Below are 24,790 nucleotides of genomic sequence, written 5' to 3'. Positions count from 1 at the left end.
TCCATCACGATTTCGTAATTCCATTACCACTTCAATACAGCCTTGCGTTGCTCACACGTTGCTGCACTGCCATCCGCTGGAAACCGCGCACCAAGATTGTCGTGCCATTCACATGACTGTCATCATCTGTTGAGAAAACAATGGACTACACTACCGTGCAAGAATTGTAACAACATGTCATTTTGTTCCAAAGATATTAACTATCAAAGATGTCTACATTTTTTGGACCCCTCTGTACACATTAAACTTCCACTGAATAGATGTAGATTTTAAGGTACAATGCAGGAATGTTACCTTAACATGATGATGCTCCTTGTTTAAATGTCATCGGCCCCTAACTGAAGGAGATGGATGACATGATATATGATAACGTTTTATAATGTATCCACTGACTAGAATTTAAAACAGATGATGATGACGACGATTGTGAGTTTAAAATAATCAGCGGATCTAATTCACAGAAGCCTCTGTGGCTCAGGCGGCAGCACGCCGGCCTCTCACCGCTGGGTTCCGTGGTTCAAATCCCGGTCACTCCATGTGAGATTTGTGCTGGACAAAGCGGAGGCAGGACAGGTTTTTCTCCAGATACTCCGGTTTTCCCTGTCATTTTTCATTCCTGCAACACTCTCCAATATCATTTCATCTGTCATTGCCCCAGAGGAGTGCAACAGGCTTCAGCAGCCGGCACAATTCCTATCCTCGCCACTAGATGGGGGCTTCATACATTCCATTCCTGACCTGGTCAAATGATTGGAATTAATAATAATGTTATTTGCTTAATGTCCCACTATCTACTTTCACAGTTTTCAGAGACACCAAGGTGCAGGAATTTTGTCTCGCAATAGTACTTTTACGTGCCAGTAAATCTACCGACAGGAGGCTGACATATTTGAGCACCTTCAAAAACCACCGGACTGAGCCAGGATCAAACCTGCCAAGTTGGGGTCAGAAGGCCAGCACCTCAACCGTCTGATCCACTCAGCCCGGCAAATGACTTGAAACAGGCTGTGGATTTTCAGTGGATCTAATTCACAATGGCTTATTTCCATTACCCTTCTTTAAGCTGCCAGTCAATCTACCGACATAGGCCTCACACCAAGGCACCCTTGAATGTCAATTGACTGCACTGGGATTCAATCAGGCAGCCTCAAACATACAAGCTCACTCTTCACCCCGTCGAGAAAGTCCTCACAATGAATCGAGCTGTGCCCGATGAAAAGACACAGGTTTTAGAGGACAGATTATTTAAGATTCCCTGGGCATAGAATACCTGTTGTAAGTGGAGACTCTCCAGAGGTTCTCAACTTGGAAATATGAGACGGTGACCATGAGATCCTTAGCTGAGCCCAACACTGCTTCCACTTAGTTGTACCAAGCTCCTTACTTGCATATTTCCTACCTGACCTCCACTGGTAAACTCATGTTTCCTTCTCACCCCACTGGGATTAGTTCTGCGAGGTAAGGTCGTCTTGTTTCCAGACGCCCAAGCAAGGGTAAATGCTCCTTGGCTGAGATGGCTCCAAGTCACCAGAGTGCTTTGGGAGTGAAAAATACCTGTTGTTGTTGTTGTTGTTGTTTTTTGAGTCATCAGTCCATAGACTGGTTTGATGCAGCCATCCTACCCTGTGATCATCTTTTCATTTCTACAAAACTACGACATCCTAATTCTGCTCTGATCATTTGTTATATTTATGCCTTGGTCAACTCCCACCGTTCTTACCACCTACACTTCCTTCATAAACCAACTGAACAAGTCCTAGGTGTCTTAAGATGTGTCCTATCATTCTATCTCTTCTTCTCGTCAAATTTAGCCAATTACATAAAATCAGCTTCATGGTCCGTATCGCACTTCAATAGATTCACAATGAAGTATTTATTTATTTTCCACCTAGTCGATACAATGATTGCCTAAGGCAATTTTTATTGGTCAAAAGTGGTACATGTTTCGTATATTATCAACATCTTCAGCCACATAACAATGTTTAGATGAAAAATATAAAATAGACAAAGTAATGCTTTAGAGGAAGTGTCCTTGAAATTAACATAAGATTGACAAGATTAAGATATTTTCTCTTGAGTTATTTGTTTGTTTTAATCTTGTCAATCTTATGTTAATTTCAAGGACACTTCCTCTAAAGCATTACTTTGTCTATTTTATATTTTTCATCTAAACATTGTTATGTGGCTGAAGATGTTGATAATATACGAAACATGTACCACTTTTGACCAATAAAAATTGCCTTAGGCAATCATTGTATCGACTAGGTGGAAAATAAATAAATACTTCATTGTGAAATTTAGCCAAATCGATCTCCTCTCACCAATTTGATTCAGTATCTCTTCATTCATGATTCGATCTACCCATCTCACCTTCTTGTGTAACACCACATTTCAAAAGCTTCTATTCTCTTTCTTCTAGTTGTTGTCCATGTTTCACTTCCATACAATGCCACGCTCCAGACGAAAGTCTTCAAACACATCTTTCTAATTCCTATATCAATGTTCCAAGTGAGCAAATTTCTTTTCCTAAGGAAGCTCTTCCTTGCTTGTGTTAGTCTGCATTTTATGGCCTCCTTACTTCTGCATAGAGGATGGTTGCCAAGTTGTACTTCCTCTTAAAACAATAATCACCACCACCACCACCACCACCTTACTTCTGCCATCGTTAGTAACAACATTCATCTACTTCATTTAAGACTTAATTTCCTAATCTAACATTTCATGCATCAACTGACTTCCATTCAAATGCACTCCATTACTTTTGTTTTGGACTTATTTATTTTCATCTTTTACTTCTTTAACAAGACTCTGTCTGCACCATTCAACAATTTCTTCAGATCTTCTGCAGACTCAGATAAACCAACAATACCATTGGCAAATGTCAGGGTTTTGATTTCCTCTCCTTGGATTGTGATTCCCTTTCAAAATTTATCTTCGATTTGCTCTAGCGCCTGTTCTAAATAAACACTGAAAAGGAGGGGAGGATAAACTGTAGCCCTGTCTCACTCCTTTCTGGATTGTTACTTCTTTTTCAAAAGCACCTGAAAGAGAAAGTATACAAGTCCATGGCTCAACCAGGGGCTCTATACGGCTCAGAACGCTTATCCTCCATGTAACGGAGATGAAGAAATTGTGTTGGTCCACGAGTCTTACAGGGCTAGATCATATCAACAACAATTTTGATGTAGTTGTTGATTCCCATAGGGAACCTAAAATATTTGTCCTGAATGAGTAACTTTATAATACCAATATAATGGTCCGTTATTGGACATTATAAATTTTCCAGCTAACTCATTCTTGGTTGCCTGCGCTTCGCCCTCGTGTGCTAAGTTAGGCTCGTCAGTTGGGACTTAGCACACCACCCAAGACGCAAGGCTGGCGCATACCATGGAGGCCACTGCATAGGCTACTTGAAGCCACCAGCAGTGCCAACGCACTATGAGAGCTATGTCTCATTTCCAAAAATTGATGCCTGCCTGGCCATCAAATGATGTAGTTGTTGATTCCCATAGGGAACCTAAAATATTAAGGCGAAACGCAGGCAACCAAGAATGAGTTAGCTGGAAAATTTATAATGTCCAATAACGGACCATTATATTGGTATTAACAACAATTTTGTAAAGGAGTGACCCCCATTAAAAATAAAATGCAGGAAGCACAGCTCGGGTGGTAGAGGCACATTGCTATAAGCGATGACAACTCCATGGCAAAAGCTGCCCTCCGATATGGCCCAGGAAGAATTAGACCTCATGATCACCCAAAGAAACGGTGGCTGGACAGAATCAAAGATGATATGGAAGCAACAGCCTAAGACCTGAAAATGCCCTCAACAGAAGGAAGCGTGAAATGGTAACCAGACAAGAGGACCCTGCCCCATTGCAGGATACACATTACGAAAGAGAGACATGAAAGTTAGAGAAATAAATTTGATCACACAAAAACCAAGGCTAAGTTAATCCATAAAGTAAACTCGCGTCCTCATCCCAAGGTGGTGGAGCTCCTTTTTTTTTTTTTTTTTTTCCAGGCACTCCTCTAATGGAGGTGAGCTGCATGTACCATTTCAACCACGTACCAGCCCTTCTGCCAATCTTAAATTTCAGACAGTACCAGAAATTGAACCAGGGCCCCAAGGCCGTCAGCTAATAACACTAACCGTTACGCTACGGAAACGGGCAGTTAATCCATTAAGAAGCAACAATATGTCACACTATCTATCATACTTTTCTTCAACAGGTCAGCCATGTTGATGGTTCAAGGTAAATTGAGAAATGCAATTTGATTCGCGGCTGTAAACTCCTCAATCTTATCAGTGCCTCCACAGCATGGATCGAATAGCTCGAATACTGATGATAATGATGCTTGTTGTTTAAAGGGGCCTAACATCGAAGTTCATCGGCCCGAAGCTCGAATACTAGGATGGGCCAGCGCATCAAGCACCAGTAGTTACCAGACACCAGAGGAATGTCATGATGAAGAACGTTATCTATCTCTCCATCTCCTCACCAGATACCATGTTATACACATCCACTCACAGCCTGCTTTGGGACAGGAAACATTCAAGTATCGGGACCAGAAACCTTTCTACTACAATAAAAATGCATGAGGCATGGAAGATCAGAATTTACCATGCCTCTTTTCTTTGTTAAAGTATGTTAGGTTGAAGTAAGTCCCTGGAATCCAAGCCATGTGAGTGCTAGTTCCATCAGCTGGAGTGACAGAGAGAGAGGATTGAGAGTATGAGAGAGAAGACTGTGAATGCATTGTTGCCAACATAGCGAAGCACAACAGTCATAGTCAGCTGCTGAACACGACAAGAACAACTTACTGTTCAAATACACTTCTTGTTCCCCAGCTTCTCATTCTCTTGTGAAGTTCTGAGGTACATTGATCTCTTAAACTCAATATAGTTTCTTTCCTTCAATATTTTCCTTTTATCTTGACAATTCTTAAATTTAAAGCTATCGAATGCAACACTTGCCTCAGACGTCACAACATCCCTTGTAATCCATGTCATCACAGAGAGTAGATTTTAATTTTCTTAATAAATGTCTCAGATTTTCCTGTTGCCGCTGAAGCGTGTTTAGTTGCTTGACAAAGCAATTTGCAGCTTTTCTAAAACACAGAAACCAATTACAATGCATACTATCTCAGCTTCCTTCACTATGAACAACTTCGTTTTTAGCACTTTCTGTCACTTAACACACACATACAATAATTATACTTTCGATAGGGTAAAACATCACATTTAAAGAAAGTCGTCGGAAAAATCTCTCACTCAATACAACGCAACACCCACCCTCAGCATACAAAACCGGCAGCACTGGCTGTTTAGGCCTGCTTCCCGCTCGGTGTTGCCACGTCATGCGCAGTGACAGACAAAGCACGGAACTATAGCACCTCAATGCTGGCTTAACGGAAACGTCTCCCATGAGAGCTGGGTGGGCACTGACCTGCAGTTAGTATTCGGCAACAAAGGGTGATCTTCACTTCTATTGGCTCGTGATCAAACATTCCCTTGGTCTATTGGTCTTGTATGACTCGGGACAGAAGGGCAGGAGGAAGTTATTCTGAGTTCGCATTTCTTGTGGGGTTTCACTGGGAGTTGCCAAGTTCTACATAGGATTCTTCAGTGAGATTAACATTATCAAAGGCAGGACCAAGAACATAAATAAAAATCATAAAATAAGGTATTTCCCTGACTATTCTTTGTAGGATCCTTGCAAGATCAACATTTTAATTTATTTGCCACTTTTGTTAGGTAGCATTTATTGATTGGAACAGTACTGGCAAAGATATTTGAGAATCAACTTTTAGATCTTGGCCTAAACTACAGAGCAGTTACCGGAACAGTGCAGCTGCCGAGTTGCCTAGAGCAAGAAAGCACGTTGAAGCTCACCCGTGAAGGTCGCACTCCCATAGACCTATCCCTTTCAGTTATTTGCTTGATCATGGAACAACTCTTTCAGCGATATGCTTCATCAATCAGTGTAAGATATTTACAAGCGTCTTAAAATTTAGCCTGTCTCCAAATTATCAGATAATTAGTGTGGCAAATACTCAAATGAATCTAATACAATGGTAACTGAAAAATTCATGCTGAACAAAAGCGTTCTAATGCAAGATGCATGTAAAAACCACCTCTCAAACTAAGGGAACTAAATTCAAACAAGGCCATTTAAGGAGTCTATTACCTCTCAAATACTTGATGTTTTAGAAAGTGTCTGTTATAGACTTATATTTTATTCATGGATAGCATTATAATGAAAACAAGAGGTATGTTCACAAAGAGACTAAATTAGATAGTGGATAAGTTTTTAATAGCTCCTATTAAAGTTGGTGTAAGTTTGAGTGAAGAGTAAGTACTTTAATGTGTTTTACATAAAAGTGTAGGACAAAGAACAAAAGTTTTTAGTGTAAAAAAAGTGGACACTTAAATGGTATTCCTAATTCACAAAGACAAAACCTAAAAAGTTAGGATTGCAAACTTATAATATTGGCTTTACGTCCCACTAACTACTCTTTTACAGTTTTTGGAGATGCCGAGGTGCCGGAATGTTGTCCCATATGATTCTTTTACGTGCCAGTAAATCTACCGACATGAGTCTGACGTATCTGAGCACCTTCAAATACCACTGGACTGAGTCGAGATCGAACCTGCCGAGATGGGGTCAGAAGGCCAGCGTCTCAACTGTCTGAGCCACTCAGCCTGGCTGTAAATTTAAAATACAGAGCTTTTTATCATTTATATCATTTGTAATGATGCATAGGTTTTAATGTTATTAATTGTAGCTGAGAATAGTCTTAGTAAGAGACCAAAACTGGTATTACTGTAAAAAAATGAGATAGAATAAAATTCTACATAAATTTTAAAAGTGTTGAAAGGGCGGAAATGTTATAATTTAAAATTAAAGCTACTGAAACTGGGAAATCAACATAGGAATTATGAAAATCAAATTATGACATGTGAAAACCAATTTGAATAGACAGGTGCGTACAGAATTTCAGGTATCGAGCGAGTTGAATGCGTAGTTAGGGTTGCACACCTGTGAGCTTGTATTTGGGGTTTGCATAGTAGGTTCAAATCCCACTATCAGCAACCATGAAGACAGTTTTCTATGCTTTCCCATTTTTACAGCAGCCAAATGCTGGGGTTGTATAATTAAGGTTATGGCTGCTTCCTTTACAATTCTAGCCCATCCACATCCTTCTGTCGCCGAAAACCTTTGAGGAGTTAGTGTGACAAACGAGTAGTAAAAAAAAAAAATTAATGTGAAATTCCCTGGTGCTCCAATTCCAAGTAGAGAAACTGTCTGCATTCTTGTTAATAAACTAAGAGAACAATATCGCTTAACACTAAAATTCCTAAGCCAAAACGAGGAGTTCTGACGGAGGAAAAAAATTACTAAATTGGTGCGTCATTTGCTTGGTCTCTAAATAATCCATATTTAATGATGATGTTCTGATGAGGTTTGGTTTCATTTGTATGGCCACTTAGCTTCACAGAACAATGGGTACTTCCAACAAGAATCTGCTACAGCCAATACTGCCAATGATTCTTCTTCTTCTTCTTTTGATGCCGTTTCCTTGTGACGGTTGGCGATACAACTCATTCTGATTACTTGCAAAAGAGTGGCTCGACCATTCCTTAGATGATGTAAAAAATGTTTTGGTGATAGGGTTATTTCTGAAGGATTATGGCCCCCTTGTTTCCCTGATCTTACCTTGTGCGACTTTTATTAGTGCAGAACTATAAACAATAAAGTTTATAGGAACAATCCTCACACTACAGAGGAACTGACGAGGAATATTACACAAGAAATTAGGAACAGTAACGAAGAACTCACATGTGTGAATGGTAATTTCATCAAAAGACATCGGGAATCTGCAACTGCAGAGAGAGTCTCCATTCACAACACACTAGCATGGGAAGTAAAGGATGCACCGTTACAGCCCAAGGGCAAGCTAACCACTCTGTTCCAATTATTTATAGCCTGGATTGTAGTGCCTACCCCTGTGACTATAAATATTAATTTTCATTAACACTCTGAAGTCAAGTGCTGTGCACCGTACACTGATGGCAATGTTCCGTGGAGGCGAGCGATGTACACCATACGGCGCTGAGTTCTTGTGCTTATATATCTGCTTCAACGTACTACAAACATTAGCAGAGTGCTCGAACAAATTCTGCAGTGCTTGTAGTTCAGTAAAAAAAATACCAGGCAGCAGTGGAACTTAATTTAAATACGCTACTAATCTGGTATTACCAAGGCAGCTTCATAGCCGCATGGTCTCGCGCTGCCGATGACTAGAGCCAATTTCCACAATTAATGTAATTTTTTCATTTCTCAATGATTAGTATGTATGTTGTGTTTCATAAATGTACCGTGGTGTGTGTGAATATGCAACTTTTCGTGCTTTCAATATGCATTGTGGAAATTTTTAAAAAATGAAAGTAAAAGAGGTTTTTATAAAAGTTTGTGGTTTTGCTCCAAGTTTGAAAAACAAGGTATGCATGTGTAGCTCAAACATTGCTTAATCCAAAATAGGCTTGTGACTGCAAGTAAGGTATTTTTGTATAAAAATGTGAAAACGCACTAAAATGCTCAGTCCACAGTGTCCACCTGCTCAATCTTCAATGGGCTAAATTCTACTGTGTCGTTTTTTGTCATGCGCGCATATATGTAGTAGACAGACATGACTGAAATTTAAAACTTGCACTTCCTTCTTATTCTGGACATGACTAACACAACTCTGACAGCCAACTCCTCTCGTCATATCCTGCTCTTAAGTAGATTTAATGGATTCTCACCTGTTCTTCTGAAGTTTATGAAACTCCACAGCAAGCTGGGCTGCAACTTTAGCATTGTTCTTAACTAGGGCAATATCTGAGTCATGATGTAAGAACTAAAGTCAACAAAAACAAAATGAACACTAAATAAGAAAAAAACGAAACAACATGGAAAGAATATTTCAATGAAATGCTGAATGTGAGAAATCAGACTTGTGGAGAAGGTAACCAGGCAGCCGAAATAGAAGTAACACAAATGGAATCAAACATTACAACGACAGAGGTGGAATAGGTAGTTAAAAGGATGAAGATGGGGAAAGCTGTGGGAATAGCCATATAAATTATAAAGGCTGCAGGACCAGTGGGTCTCAAAACGACTTATAGAATACTCAGGCAATGTCTGGAAAGAGAAAAAAAATTACCTGAGGAGTGGGAAAAGGGAGTTATATTACCAATATTCAAGAAAGGAGATAAGAAGATGTGCGGTAAGTATCGAGGAATCACCACCATCGCCCATGTTGCCATGATAATGGAAAGGATATTGGAAAGAGGACGTAGAGAAAAGGTGGAAAGACACATAACATTTCCCTTTAATTATTTTCAATCCCTTGCTCCTCATCCTATAAATGAATATTTGCCCCAATCTGTCCTCTTGAATTCCAACTGTATCATCATATTATGATCTTTCCTGCTTTTAAAAGCTTCACTCAATTATAAATAAATGTAAACATGAGGTAAACAACCGATGGGGAATCTACCACCTGGGCGACCACCCTAAATGCAGATCATTGATGACTGACTGGCAAGGAACTAATAACAATGATAAAAGTAATATATGATAATGGTTACAGCTGTGTGAAGACAACAGGAGGTAGAACAAAATGGTTTGGAACTGATGATGATGCCTGTTGTTTAAAGGGGCCTAACATCGAGGTCATCGGCCCCTAATGGTACGAAATGAAACAACAAAAAATTCAAAATCATCCACTGACCAAAATAAAAAATAAAAATCGCCATGCAGAAGGAATGGATGGACATGAACCAAAAAACAAAAAACAACAATAAAAAACGAGCAAACAAAAAAAAAAGCGGATCCAACTCAAAAAAAGATCATAAATAATTTATTACTGACCAAAGGACCACTCATAAAGCACAATCCTGAATCGAGGATGCTTGATGTCTAAAGGGGTCCAAAATCCAGGTCTAAGGCCCCTCAGAATGGTACGTGTCGCAAATAAAGTAGAACCATGGTATTTGTCATGTTGGGGTACTAATCAAAAGTGGCGAAGACTCACGATGTTCCACACAAGATGGTACTACTCACAAGTATTGCACTTCGTACAGGGAACGCAGACCTATGGTGTTTCTCACACAATGGCGCCACTCATAGCCAACGCAAACGGATAAGGTTCCTCACCTAGGTGTACTAACCACAGGGACTTGTACTATCCCATGGTGTTCCTCACATAGTGGGAACTAATCACAGGCAACGCAGACCCACGGTGTCGCTCATATAGTGGTACAACTCACAGGCAACGCCCAGGCCCGCGGTGTTGCTCACATGGGTACGACGCACGCGTACTGGAAACCCCCAGGCCAGCCTCTTTACTGCTACTAATCACAAACTTATTTCATACCTAATATAGTGGTACTACTCACAAGTACAGGCAACCCATGGTGTTCCCCATGTGATGGTACGATGGTTCTAATTCAATCATCCCTTGGTTGCCCCTTTTAATCGCCTCTCATGGCAGGCAGGGGATACCGTAGGCGTATTATTCGTCTGCGTCCCTCACACACAGGGGCTAAAGAGAGAGAGAAAAGAAGAAGAAAGAAGGGATCCGTCACTTTGAAAGATGAAGTAACGGACGAAGAAAGGCAAGGGCCATGAAGGGCGTGAAAATGAAAGACTCCCTAGGCCTCGAATGCTCTAATACCATCGAGGTTGGAAAAGAACAAGAGTTGACCAAGGGAGGTCGGACAGGATAGACGAAAGTGAGGAGCCTGGCACAAGTAAGTGGAAGCAATGCCAAGACTCAGCTAAGGGCCCCGTGGTCGCCAATCCACATTCCCAAGTTGAGAGCTCCTTGGGCCCCTTTTAGTCGCCTCTTACAACAGGCAGGGGTTACCATGGGTGTATCTTCATCTGCGTCCCCCACCCACAGGGGGTAGTGTGTTTGGTCCACGAGAGAGCCAGTTAGAACCCCCCTATCCGCCACCTGGGACGCGCCACGTGAGAGTATCACCTCTCCCCCTGCTACGCCAGCGTAGTAGGTTCGTGGTGGTTTGGAACTGACAATGGGCTAAAACAAGGAGTGTGTTGTCACTTTCACAGTTCATAATGATGGTGGATGACATTGTAAAGGAAAAAGAATGAATGTTTGCAGATAATGATGTGATCTGGAGAGAAGATGAGGAGGAGGTACAACAGCTGAATGTACTGAATAGAAGGATTGAACAAAGGGGATGGAGGATTAACGTGGAGAAGAGCAACACAATGGCGATGAGTTGAGGAAGTTAAAAAGAAAGAGGGGCTATCAAAATTAGAGACAAGGAACTGGAAATTGTAGAACACTTCGAATACTGTACCTGGGAAGTGAACTGACAGGAAATGGAAGACTTGATATGGAAATTAGTAGAATGCAACTAGGGAGTGTGTTCTACCACCAGCTACGAGATTAATATGGAATAAAGATGTTCCAATGAAGGGGCATAGCATATGCAGCAGAAACCTAGACAATGACACAGAGATGAGAGTACAGTACAGGCAGCTGAAATGAAATTCCTGAGGAGTATGGTACAGAAGACAAGGATGGATAGAGTGAGAAATGAAGACCTATGAAAAGAGCTAAATGTCAAACTGGAAGAGAACAGATTGAGATAGTTTGGACATGTCAGGCGGATGAACGAAGAAAGACTGCCAAGACAAGCACTGTAAAGCCAAATGACAGGGAAGAGAGGACGAGGGACACCATGGATGGACTCCAAGAACAGCATAAGACAGCGGAACCTGGACTGGAGAACAGTGTTGGGTGAGGAATAGTGGAGAGACAGGATGAAGTGGAGAGGAACCATATTTGCCCCCACCCGCTGTCAGCTGGAAAAGGGAGAAATGATTATGATGATGAGGATGAGGTAAATTAAACTCTTCCACATATGAATCTAAAAATTTCAAGAAAAACGTTTTATTTCATTTTCAAAATTTTAAAAACATCCACTGTAACTCTTCTGTGATACGCCGAGAACAGTTCCGTGACTGACATTTGTACCTAACTTGCAGTTCCTTGGAGAAGCTCTGGATATGGTAGTGTCATGACTTAAAAATAGTCTCTCTGTTTTTGTAACAAAATTTCGAATGGTGTATATTTTTATGAGCAGAAAATATCACACGTTTGAACTCTCTCAGTATCCATAAGGTAGCATTTGGCAAGACTGTCACAAATTGAAATTACAGGTGAATTACAGGCAATACATGAGCATTGGTATAAAACTATTACAGTAAAACCTCATTAAGGCCGATTTTCCTCAAATGAGAAATCTCCTTTCGTTGTGTCCCTGGAATTTAATCGAGGACTCCCCCTCCATTGACGAGGCGTTAACCCTTTTCTACGACTTCCTTCGCGCTGTAATAAAAGACACTGTGCCGTCCCGGATAGTTAGCACGCGGAAGTATCCATGCTGGTACGACTCTGAGGTAATAGATAAATTAAAAGAAAAGGAGAGGGCAAGAAGGAAGTTTAAAAAAACGGGCCATAATAGTGATTATGTGCAATTTTCGACCATACGCGGTGAATTTAAGAGTCTTCAGCTCATAAAATACAGAAACTATATAACTTCGATGGAATCGAAATTAGCTGCCAACCCGAAGTGTTTCTGGAATTTTGTAAACAACAAACGGAGGTCATCTCGCCTGCCATCTACTATGCCTCAGGACGGGGAAGAATTACAGGACAAGAGGAGCATCTTGGACAGTTTTGCAGATACCTTTGAAAAGTATCACTCACCTGCCGCACAGTGTAATCTATCCGCTTCGTCCGTGTGTGATATAGGCCTAACTTCAATAGTGACCTCTCCAGCAGAGGTATCTTCAATTCTTGCTTCTTTGGATACCTCCAAATCATGTGGTCCAGATGACGTACCCGCAGTAGTATTAAAAGAATGTGCGTCTGAGCTAGGTAGGCCACTTAGCATCATAATAAATATGTCATTCTCGTCAGGGTATTTTCCGTGTGAGTGGAAGATAGGTTATGTCATACCAGTGTTCAAAAAAGGAGACAAAATGGTGTTTGATAACTATAGGCCTGTTGTGTTATTGTCCCTAATTTCAAAGGTGGCAGAGAAGATCGTGTATAGGAGATTGTACAGTTCAGTTTCACAGTATATTAATATAGCGCAGCACGGTTTTGTACAGAAACGCTCTACTGTGTCCAATATGGCGGTGTATATCAATTTCATTCCTGAATCTCTGGATAGGAGGCAACAAGTGGATGTTGTTTATACGGACTTCTCCAAAGCCTTTGATTCAGTTCAACATGATGCTCTACTCACCAAATTGTCAGCATATGGAATAGGAGGAAGTGCCTTGGAGTGGATTAGAAGCTATCTCACTAATAGAGTTTGCGTAGTAAAAGCTGATGGTATTAGGTCAAAGCCGTACCACCCTACTTCAGGTGTCCCCCAAGGCTCTTTACTTGGCCCTCTTTTCTTTGTCATATTCATAAATGATATAAGATCAGTTATACAACACAGTAATTGCCTTCTCTATGCTGACGATCTAAAGATCTTTAAGGTAATCAATAGTGAGTTGGACTGTAAGTTGTTACAGTCTGACTTAAACCTTCTAAGTAACTGGTGTGAAAAGTGGCTGCTTGGTTTGAATACTTCAAAATGCAACGCAATTACATTTTCACGCAAGTTGGAACCAGTAAATTACCCTTACCATTTACGCAATAACCAAATAGCTCGTGTGAATGAAATAAATGATCTTGGTGTGACAGTTTCAAATTGCTACGGTCTTTCCTTCGAGAAACATTTAGACAAGATTTCTAGGAAAGGGTTTAAATTACTTGGCTTTCTGAAAAGAAATTGTGCCGAATTTGTTTCTCCTAGAACTCTAAAAATTTTGTTTTGCACTCTAATCAGGCCATCATTAGAATACTGTTGCGAGGTGTGGCTGCCTTCTCAGCAGTATTTAATACAAAACTTGGAAAGAGTCCAAATAAGGTTCATGAAATGGATCAGCTACAAGGGTTTGGGTATTTCTCTCTCTTCGTCCGATTACGAGTCTTTTTGTGAGACTATGAGCATGAGGACATTGCACTCACGCGGCAGATGTTTCAATGCCCTCTTTCTTTATAAGTGTCTGACGAACAGAGTGGATTGCTCAACATTACTGGAGCTGATTCCATTACATGTTCCTCGTCGCAATACTAGGCAAAAGTATATTTTTCATCTGCCTAAAGTGAGAACTGTGGCTCGGGCTAACTCATGGCTTGTGAGGGCACTAACATCACTGAATGAGGTGGGTGAATCAGTGGACCTTTTTCACTCACCCCCGTCTAAAATCAGACATGCCCTAATGACCTCACGAATGTAAGGCCCTATATGTAAGATATGTAAATATGTAAATGTTACTAGATGTAGTTTAATAATGTCAATTATTTAAGGAGATTGAGTATTATTTATTTATTTATTTAATTTATTTAAGGTTTTTGTAAATATGCATATAAAATGGTCTTTAGATTTAGTTTGAATTTGGTTTTTATTTTAGGAAATTAGTGTTATTTACTTAAGGTGTATTTGCTGTATATTATCTTTTATTGAATCATCTTTAATTGGGAAATAACCTGTTGATGATAAATAAATCTATTCTATTCTATTCTATTATATTATATTCTATTCTATTAATTTGAAGTCATTTGGACTCAAAAATCGGACTTCGAATTACGTGATTTCGAATTAACCGCCAATTCGTAATTCAGAAGTGCCAACCCTTGCCGTGTTACAAAATATTCTAAGGCCCGTTACCGCATGCAGTTAACCTTGATTCACAGTTTAAACCATTCAAATGCCATGAAAAAAAAAAAGGGGGGGAAAAGACCTATTTCCAAAATGCATCCAAGAAGATGCATTTAGAATATTCAAATAATGCACTTGGATAACTCACTGACAAACATAACCTCTCGCAAAGAAAGAAAGAAAGAAAGAAAGAAAGAAAGAAAGAAAGAAAGAAAGAAAGAAAAAAGAAAGAAAAAACCAAGATTCAAAGACGAGGAGAAATCTATGCTGGCTCCCATGTGCAAGTGCTTTATTCATTGGATTACTGTACTGTACTGTATGCATTATACATAGGGGTAGATGCCTTGTACTTGCACAGAAAGTACCCGATGCCCTTAAAACATCATGGCTAATCGAACTTTTCTATGACGAGGGGAGAAAGTCTCTCACTTCCTTCTGCATGACAACACAATACAGTCACGGCACTCTATCCTTGTACGATTTCCCACCATGGCACTTCTCTCATACTTCAGAAATGTAAACACTTGCCGTGTCACAAAGTATTCTAAGACCCATTAGTGCACGCAATCACCTTGATTCACAGTTTAAACCTTTCAAATGGCATGGAAAAAACGATTTCCGAAATGTATCCAATATTTACAATGTTCAAATAATTCACTTGGATAAATCACTGACAAACATAACCTCACGCAACGAAAGAAATAAAATCACACGATTTAAAGACGAGGATAAATTAGGCTGGTTCCCCTGTGCAAATGCATTATTTTTTGGATTACTCTACCATCTGCATTTTTAGGTGCCTTGTACATGCACGGAAAGTGCCTGATGCCCTTAAAACATTGTGGCTTATCGAAATTCCCTATGACAAGTGGAGGAATTCTCTCATTTCCGTGTGCATTGCAAAACAGTACAATGACCCTCACCCTTGTACGATTTCCCGGCTGGCACTTTCTCCTTCAAAACCGTAAGACCGTTTGGGCTCGGCATTAAAAGAAAGCAATGCAGTTTCATCAGCAATGACAATATTGTTCGGTGCCTATGAATTGATTACATGAGCCAAGCTTTTTCGTCAATTGTTGGCATCGCCAGTGTTCGCATTTCTCCGCTCACTGCCTGCTGCGTGATATTACGGCATTCCTTAAAACGTTAAATACAAAAGAATTCTGATTTCACTCGAACTTAGCAATTATGAAGCACACTGCAGACATACCGAAGTGTATGAAAGTGCAGAAGACGCGTTCTATCATGACACGGATAAATTTTGAATTTAAATTACTTTGTAACATACTATTTTTTTTAATGTAAAGGCAGTTTCGAATTAAAAGTCTGAATTTCGGTAAGGGGGCCGACATTGTACTTCAAATTACGAATTATCCGTATTTCGAATTAAACAATTTAAATAACATGTAAAACCGTATCTCATGTTTCCGGGAACAAGAGTTTCTTCGAATTAGGCAGGATTTTGAATTAACCGATTTCAAATTATCGAGGTTCTACTGAATTCCTAAATATTGAGGATAATACCTAAATTTCTCTAATGTAACTGGGTGAGGGTATTTTCGACGGGGTTCAAAGGGGGACTGGTGTGGATACTGGCTAGGTGTTGGGACAGTTTTGATGGTTTTATTGGAGCAGAGGTGGTGTGACTCAATTTCTGCCAGGCTAGAAATACCTCAACCAATTTTTAAAACACTAAAGCACATTCATAGTCCTCTGTTTGCAACTAGACTCAGTTATTTCCACAATTCTTACCATTAAAATCTGATTCTAACCTTGTTCAGTCTATTTCTCTTGCGCTTCACAACCGGCTATACTATTATTCTCCATTCACCTGAAATAATCCCACCACCAAAGTCTGTTTATGCGTACACCTTTATTCCTAACTTAGCCTTTATCTGCTCATTCCAAGTGCTCTCTTAGCATTGCTCCCACCTAAATATTAATCACTCACTGTCAACACATTGAAATTCCAAGCAGTTGATGGTGATAGCAGCTTGAGTGGCAGCTGTAGGTCACTTATGTGGACATACATACGACAACTTTTTAGCATATACACTGACTTAGCAAATGTCATGACATAGTCACCTAATAGCATGCGGGGCCTGCTCTGGCCCTGCGAACTGCAGTGAGACGCAGTGGAAGTGAGTCGACAAGTCCCTAGTAAACTGTATATAGGATAATATCTTTTGTTTATTTCCACCTATTCAATACAGTACAAGATGTTGGCATTTATGTTAAAACATTTTTCAGATGAGACATGTTTCGCTTCCTACTGTGAGGCATCTTCAGTCATTATCAAAAAGCCTTATTATTTTACCAGGCATTTGGTTAAAGATATTCTAAAATGTGTTTGATGATTATAAGAGAGATAAGATTTACATTTGTTATAAAAATGTTCATGAAATAACTAAAAATCTAATATAGTGATAAAAACATATAACATATAACATATAACATATGTAGTTCTTTGTTGAATAGGACTTCGTTTGATTGTACTATAGTAAAAAAGGTGGCTTGAAGCTGTAGTCATTAATAGATGTCTAATACATAGTGGAAGGCATAAAATATCAGTTCTATGAGAATATACATTACATTCAAATGATACTAAAACTGGTGGATTCATAGGTAGTACATATAAAATGTTCAATGAAATAACTAAAGATCTACTATAGTGATAAACACATATGTAGTTCTTTGTTGAATAGGACGTCATATGATTGTACGGCTTGAAGCCGTAGTCATTAATAAATGTCTAATACATAGTGGAAGGCATATGAAATCAGTTCAATGAGAATATATAATACAATCAAATGATACATAAAAACCGGTAGATTCATAAGCAGTACATTTAAAAATGGAGGCATCATGTGACTATAAATGACAGTTGATGGCTTAAAGCCATAGTCAATGTTTAAAGTATAGGTCAAATAACTGCTAATATATGGTAAAAAGATATAAGTCAAAATATAAAGCTGAGTATAAAAATATGAAGGAAAAACATTCCAATTGCTTGACAAAAGTTACTTGACGTTGGCGTGCATTTGTCTGTGATATTTATTGGTCAACAGTTCATAGGTTATTTTAGATTTATTCGGCAAGATTGCGTTGACAAGAAGTTCACCAGATGTTTATAGTTGGCCTAATTTGTATTAAGTCATCAAGAAAGTTGCAGAGATGATGATGGGCTGAAATTCTCAACGTTGGTATGGTTTTTTTGACGTGAAGGTTGGAGAGCTGTTGTTTTCTTCTTCGATGACAATATATTTTATGAAAAAACGTTGATTGTGATAATTTATACTATTGCAGAGTATTATGGAAGTTTGATGGGGTTGTTGAATTATTGTGACCATTAGTATCCTAACAGCGCATCACACAGCATGTCAAACGGGCCTACAACGCCATAGAACCAATCTATAACAATAATTCAACAACCCCATCAAACTTCCATAATACTCTTCAATAGTATAAAGTAAAACAATCAACGTTTTTTTATAAAATATATTGTCATCGAAGAAGAAAACAACAGCTCTCCAACCTTCACGTCAAAAAAACCATACCAACGTTGAGAATTTCAGCCCATCATCATCTCTGCAACTTTCTTGATGACTTAATACAAATTAGGCCAACTATAAACATCTGGTGGACTTCTTGTCAACGCAATCTTGCCGAATAAATCTAAAATAACCTATGAACTGTTGACCAATAAATATCACAGACAAATGCACGCCAACGTCAAGTAACTTTTGTCAAGCAATTGGAATGTTTTTCCTTCATATTTTTATACTCAGCTTTATATTTTGACTTATATCTTTTTACCATATATTAGCAGTTATTTGACCTATACTATACATTGACTACGGCTTTAAGCCATCAACTGTCATTTATAGTCACATGACGCCTCCATTTTTAAATGTACTGCTTATGAATCTACCGGTTTTTATGTATCATTTGAATGTATTATATATTCTAATTGAACTGATTTCATATGCCTTCCACTATGTATTAGATATCTATTAATGACTACGGCTTCAAGCCGTACAATCATACAACGTCCTATTCAACAAAGAACTACATATGTGTTTATCACTATATTAGATCTTTAGTTATTTCATTGAACATTTTATATGTACTACCTATGAATCCACCAGTTTTTAGTATCATTTGAATGTAATGTATATTCTCATAGAACTGATTTTTATGCCTTCCACTATGTATTAGACATCTATTAATGACTACGGCTTCAAGCCACCTTTTTTACTATAGTACAATCAAACAAAGTCCTATTCAACAAAGAACTACATATGTTTTTATCACTATATTAGATTTTTAGTTACTTCATGAACATTTTTATAACAAATGTAAATCTTATCTCTCTTATAATCATCAAACACATTTTAGAATATCTTTAACCAGATGCCTGGTAAAATAATAAGGCTTTTTGATAATGACTGAAGATGCCTCACAGTAGGAGGCAAAACATGTCTCATCTGAAAAATGTTTTAACATTAATGCCAACATCTTGTACTGTATTGAATAGGTGGAAATAAACAAAAGATATTATCCTATATACAGTTTATGAAACTTTCAATACGGACAAAAAATGATTTTCATCACTTGTAATAAAGTCCCTGGTAGTCCTCTGGACACAGCTGACACCAAATCGTTTGCAGAGCGGTCGCCAATGCTGGTCTGTTCGAGGGTGCAGGATCCATGGCACGGAGCCTGCGTTCCAGAACATCCCAGATATGCTCGATAGGGTTCATATCGGGGCTCCTGGGTGGCCATGGCAGTCATTGGACCTCCGTTGCATGTTCCTGGAACCATTCCCGGGTGACGTGGGAGCGATGTGGCGGCGCGGTATCATCTTGAAACACCGTAGAACCGTCTGGGTGCTGGAAGGCCAAAAATGGGTGGAGATGGTCTCCGAGCAGCTCAACATACCATGTACCATTCAAAGTCTCTTCCAGAACAACTAGGGGGCCCATTCCATACCAGAAAAATGCACCCCAGACCATAACAGACACCAGCGCCCTGGACCACACCTTCGAGGCAGGCGGGATCCATCATTTCATGTGGTCTGCGCCATACACGGTGCCTCACATCGGCATGGTGCAGTTGAAATCGTGATTCATCTGACCTATCACGTTACGCCATTGTTCCAGCGTTCATCCTTGGTGATTGGCGACAAATGCGCGTCGTTGTGCCGATGACGTTGGGTTAACAGTGGCACCCGTGTGCGGCGTCGGCTCCCATACCCCGTAGAACCCATGTTCCTACGGATTGTCCACTGGGAGACGTGTCTAGTACGGCCTGTGTTGAATTGAGCCGTGATTTATTGTACGGTTGCCCGTCTGTCACTATTGACAATCCGTCTCAGATGTCGCCGGTCACATTCATCGAGGGTGGCTGGATGGCTAGTTGTTCATCTGTTGTGGACGGTGACACCCGCATTCAACCATTCATGATACACCCTGGACACGGTTGATCGTGTGAGGTGGTGGTGGTGGTGATTATTGTTTTAAGAGGAAGTACAACTTGGCAACCATCGTCTATATAACACTAATCAGAGGGAAATAATGGAAGGGGTCCGACACTTCGAAAAATGAAGGTATCGGCCAAAGGAAGACAAGGGCCACGAACGGCGTGAAAATGAAAGACTCCCTAGCCCTTGCAAACCTAATAGCGCCGGGGTCGGAAAAGAACAAGAGTTGACCAAGGGAGGTCGGATAGGATAGATAAAAGTGAGGAGCCTGGCGCAAGTAAGTGGAAGCAATGCCAGGACTCAGCTGAGGGCCCCGTGGTCGCCAACCCACGCTCCAAAGTTCAGAGCCCCTGAGGCCCCTTTTAGTCGCCTCTTACGACATGCAGGGGATACCGTGGGTGTTATTCTACCGCCCCCACCCACAGGGGGGTTGATCGTGTGAAGCTGAATTCCCGCACCACTTCCGAAATCGCACTTCCCATCCATCGGGCACCGACCACCATACCCCGTTCGAACGGTGTCAATTCACGACGACGTTCCATGTTACACCTGTCACATGCACAGCCACTGCTCTCAAGGTCTCATATACAACTGCGCTGGCAGAGGGGGCGTGTGGTGCGCAGACAACACACCTGCGCATCAGTGCTCCGCTATCCCATGACATTTGCTCAGTCAGTGTACAGTACAGTAGTAGTGTTCTTGTGCGAAGAATTTCTCTTTGAAAATAATGAATAATGTACAAAGTAAAGAAATTATGAAATATTGGGCTAAACATATAAAAACAGACAGCTTTTCACCCCTGCAAACCCACTTGCCAGTCTGGAACGATCCTATGACAGGACAAGTACCGTCACTACATGACAGTAATATGTCCTGCAGCCCTATATGCTGCTGAATGCTAGGCCCTCACTCAGCTCGGTGAGATAGAGAGAATTTGAATGACAAGCAAGGAAACTGTGAAGGAAGATCCTCAGGCCCGACAAAATTCTGAGAGCGAATCTCACCTGAGGTCAAATGCAGAGGTGTATTCTACGAAAGCATACTATATTGTCTTACACTTCTCTTGTACATCCAGGTATCACATTTCACTTTTGAGGGTGGTGACGTGTAACTAGTGCCTTATTCCACTGTTTGGTACCAGCACATGAACAGGGGCCAACGAATGCACTCCTCATAGCCATTATATAACAACACTGTCAGCGTAGGAGCACACAACATGGAAAGCAACGGTCAGGGAGAGCGCTATACAAAATTGTTCCTATGGAAAGAAGACGTGACCACTGCAGAAATTCATTGGCACTTGGCAGTCTGTGGAGGACATGCGCCATCACGGAAAACAGTTTACAACTGGGTGGAAGGTTGGAAAACATGACGCACATTGGTGGACAAGGGAACCAGTTCTGGAAGGAATGTGACTGTGTCAACACCAGCCAACATTGCCCGGGTCGAACAGGCTATCCAAGGAAACAAATGCATCACATTTACGGAAATGGAGGCAGCCACGGGAATTAGCCGAAACACCCTGCAGCGGATCGTGCACAGCCACTTACGGTTGGGGAAGGTGCCATCCACGAGACTGGACAGCCGGTCGTTCGTCTGTTGTGGACGGTGACACCCACATTCAACCATTCACGATACACCCTGGACACGGTTGATCGTGTGAAGCCGACAAAAAGCAGAGGTAGGTGGACATGTGCAGAGAACTTTTGCAGCACCATGATCAAGACCCAGCTGACTTCATGGCTAGGCTGTGACTGGTGATGAGGCATGGATCCATTACCATGAGCACTATTTTCCAACCTTCCATCCAGTTCCATCCAGTTGTAAACTGTTTTCCGTGAAGGTGTATGTTCTCCACAGACTGCCACCAAGCGCTGATGAATTTCTGCAGTGGTCACGCCTTCTTTCCATGGCAACCAATTCGTATAGCGCTGTCCCTGACAGTTGCTTTCCATGTTGTGTGCTCCTACACTGACAATGCTGTTATGAAAAGGCTATGAAAACGAGTGCATTTGTTGGCCCCAGGCGTGTGCTGCTAACAAACGGTGGAACAAGACACAAGTTACATATCACCACCCTCAAAACTGAAATGTGAAACATACCCGGACGTACAAAAAAGAGAATTTAAAACAATATAGTACGCCACTTGTAAATTTGAAAAGCTTCCCACTTGTTATAAGGAAGAACCATCTTATGTTTTATGGACATCTGTCTTGAACACAGGGATATGTTGGAGAATTCTTGATCTTCTCAAGACTCTGAAATAAATGTACCATCCATGAGCAACTGCATGAAGGAGGATCTGAGACACTGGTTCAAGAAGAAAGTAAGTTCAGGAACGGAGTACATGGTACAAAGGACCTTTCAGAAAGAGGGTGAGAAGACGGCCTGGCACAAAGTGGTCTGATGAGTGAAATACTGCATTCTCTATCAAGAAGAAGGAGTACTGGAAATCCAGACAGCCTGACATGTCTTGACCGTGGTCCTAAGAGACCGAAACAGTATGTTAAAACAGAAAAATAAGAACAAAAGATTGAAATAGTAAAACATTAAAATATCTCCGAGAATGGATTAGTTGGAAGGCTGTGGAATGCAAAGCAACGGAATCCAGCAAAAATAAACTTGAACTGACCTTCCAACACAAAAAACACAGTACATACAACAAGAAATCCCTTTCATGGGGGATCCAAAATTAAACTTATAAAACAGTGATTAAACTAGAAGCACTACACACAGCAGAAACATTAAACATGAATTTGAAACGCCAGATGGAGAAACTCGAGCTAAAAGACAGGAAAATTTTAAGAAAGATCACAGGACCAAAATTTCAGGATATAGGCCTACAGTACATCAAGAATGAAACAATCTACAAGAAAATTTAAAAAACACTTAGATACTATGTGAAAAAGAAGGATAAATTTTTACGGTCATCTTCTCAGAATGAAATCTAATAAATTAACCAGACAAATCTTTGACTTTTTCCGTAACTGCAAAACAAAACCCAACTGGTTTAAAGAAACTGACAAAGACCTAGTAGAATTGAAACTTACTATTCGATCGAACAGCTAAAGAAATAACTAAAAACAAAAATATAAGGTTCCAAGACAAATCTACATTAAAAGGCAAACCTATTTTCTCAGAAGACAAGAGGAAACAAAGATCAGAAAGAATGAAAAATACTGGGCACTAAGAAAAGAACAACACACAGAGTCAACGTACCCCAAAGAGGGTGAAACGAAAGAAGAAGAATTTTTTTACAATTTGTTTTGCCTTGCACCGACACAGATAGGTCTTATGGCGACGATGGGATAGGAAGGGCCTAGGAGTGGGAAGGAAGTGGTCTTGGCCTTACTTAAGGTACAGCCTGGGGTGAAAATGGTAAACCATAGAAAACTATCTTCAGGGCTGCCAACAGTAGGCCACGAACCCACTATCTCCCAGATGCAAGCTCACAGCTGTGCACCGTTAATCGCATGGCCAACGTGCCCAGTATGAAAATAAGAAGAAGAAGAAGAAATAATAATGCCTTTATTGTAAAGAGTTGCAGTTACTGCTCAGTTGCAATATTATGCAATCACTTCAACGGACCGTAACTACAAAGTATTTCTTTTATTGATTTTCCAAACAAACTTATTTTTAATTATAAGACCAAAGTATTTAGGAGGCTTTGTCTTATGGCAACTCCTGAACGGGTACAGCATATAGTTTGTTATCAAGCAATTTAAAAAACTATGGTCTCCGCTACCACGTGCAGCATTTTTTTAAATGCCAGTCAGACTGTCTTTTTTTTTTTTTTTTTGCTAGGGGCTTTACGTCGCACCGACACAGATAGGTCTTATGGCGACGATGGGACAGGAAAGGCCTAGGAGTTGGAAGGAAGCGGCCGTGGCCTTAATTAAGGTACAGCCCCAGCATTTGCCTGGTGTGAAAATGGGAAACCACGGAAAACCATTTTCAGGGCTGCCGATAGTGGGATTCGAACCTACTATCTCCCGGATGCAAGCTCACAGCCGCGCGCCTCTACGCGCACGGCCAACTCGCCCGGTAGTCAGACTGTCTGCATATCAATTTTATTGTTTCATTTTGCCCTACCAATCTCCACGTTCATGATGACTAGGGCCTAAAGTTTTATACAATTACATATTCCATTCCTTTACTTGTAGACAACAGAAAATGTCGACAAATCGTGGCTTTGATATAGTTGTACTCTGGTTTCATTTGATACATTTAGACATATTCTTAGTAATATTACCTATTTTACATATTATGCAAATAATGCAACATTTTTGTACATATAAACAACATTAACTTTAAGTTCTTTAAACATTTCCATCATGAAATTACCAGCATTTCGTCCTAGTGTAGCAGTGTGATCATCAGTTGGTTGCTACACCTTTCCAAGATGGTGGCGGTTAGTGCGTCGTTCAGACACCACTGCAAGCCTCTTATGAACAACAATGCAGTGATGCTGCACCAGGGGAAGCAAGTGCCTCCCCTTGAAT

At 40.4% G+C, this 24,790-nt stretch overlaps 1 protein-coding gene across 1 annotated transcript in view; it reads right to left on the bottom strand.

Annotated features, from left to right (window-relative positions):
• The window catches only part of LOC136885391 (pseudouridine-5'-phosphate glycosidase), a 228,461-nt gene that overhangs the window by 121,730 nt on the left and 81,941 nt on the right, over nucleotides 1-24,790 (bottom strand). The window contains exon 8 of the mRNA XM_067157904.2: nucleotides 8,810-8,885. Coding sequence (XP_067014005.2) covers nucleotides 8,810-8,885 — 76 coding nt within the window. The remainder of the gene's footprint in view (nucleotides 1-8,809; nucleotides 8,886-24,790) is intronic.

Source organism: Anabrus simplex, chromosome 14 (genome assembly GCF_040414725.1).
Source record: "Anabrus simplex isolate iqAnaSimp1 chromosome 14, ASM4041472v1, whole genome shotgun sequence".
NCBI lineage: Eukaryota > Metazoa > Arthropoda > Insecta > Orthoptera > Tettigoniidae > Anabrus > Anabrus simplex.
This window is presented reverse-complemented; position numbering and strand designations above follow the sequence as displayed.